The sequence below is a fragment of the Penaeus monodon genome, chromosome 19, assembly GCF_015228065.2.
Source record: "Penaeus monodon isolate SGIC_2016 chromosome 19, NSTDA_Pmon_1, whole genome shotgun sequence".
NCBI lineage: Eukaryota > Metazoa > Arthropoda > Malacostraca > Decapoda > Penaeidae > Penaeus > Penaeus monodon.
This window is the reverse complement of record NC_051404.1, coordinates 48,712,172-48,712,738: the sequence shown is the minus strand read 5'-3', so window position 1 is coordinate 48,712,738 and position 567 is coordinate 48,712,172. Positions and strand designations below refer to the sequence as shown.

At 36.3% G+C, this 567-nt stretch overlaps 1 protein-coding gene across 1 annotated transcript in view; it reads right to left on the bottom strand.

Moving 5' to 3' along the window:
• LOC119585292 (low-density lipoprotein receptor-related protein 2-like) overlaps positions 1-567 on the bottom strand; it is a 6,177-nt gene that overhangs the window by 3,955 nt on the left and 1,655 nt on the right. Inside the window, exon 4 of the mRNA XM_037933965.1 lies at positions 75-191. Within this exon, the coding sequence (XP_037789893.1) occupies positions 75-191 (117 nt within the window). The remainder of the gene's footprint in view (positions 1-74; positions 192-567) is intronic.

Below are 567 nucleotides of genomic sequence, written 5' to 3'. Positions count from 1 at the left end.
TGTGTAGACCAGGGCTCCTAGTGTGCAATTTATGCATGAAGTCTGTGACAAATATCTATAGTAATAATACTTACATGCTGTACAATTAGCTTCATCTGAACCATCCCAGCAATCCATTTTGCCATCACACTTGGAACTTATCGGCAGACATGACGTATAGTTTCCACATTGGAACTGATCGGACCCACATTCTGAGGGATGAAATATATATTTAGTCATTATCATAAATTGCAAATAACCATCAAATATATCTTCAGTGTTTTGAAATACAGCATTTGAGGAGCATTATACAAAATAAAAACAACTGGTTACTGAAAAGCTGCAAAAATGATATTCCTAAGTTTAAGGTCAACAGCTTTAGTCTTATGCATGAAATGATATTTTGCAATCAAAGCACTGAAATCCGATATTATATTCTGATGGAAGAAAGTACCACTAGAACTGAAGGTCACCAGGAAACAAACTTTTGGCAAAGGATCAGCCCAATGTTCGATTCATATATTCATATTGAGAGACAGAGGATACTGAACTGGTGATGCTTGGTGAGTAAGTGTATGGTGGCTTGTG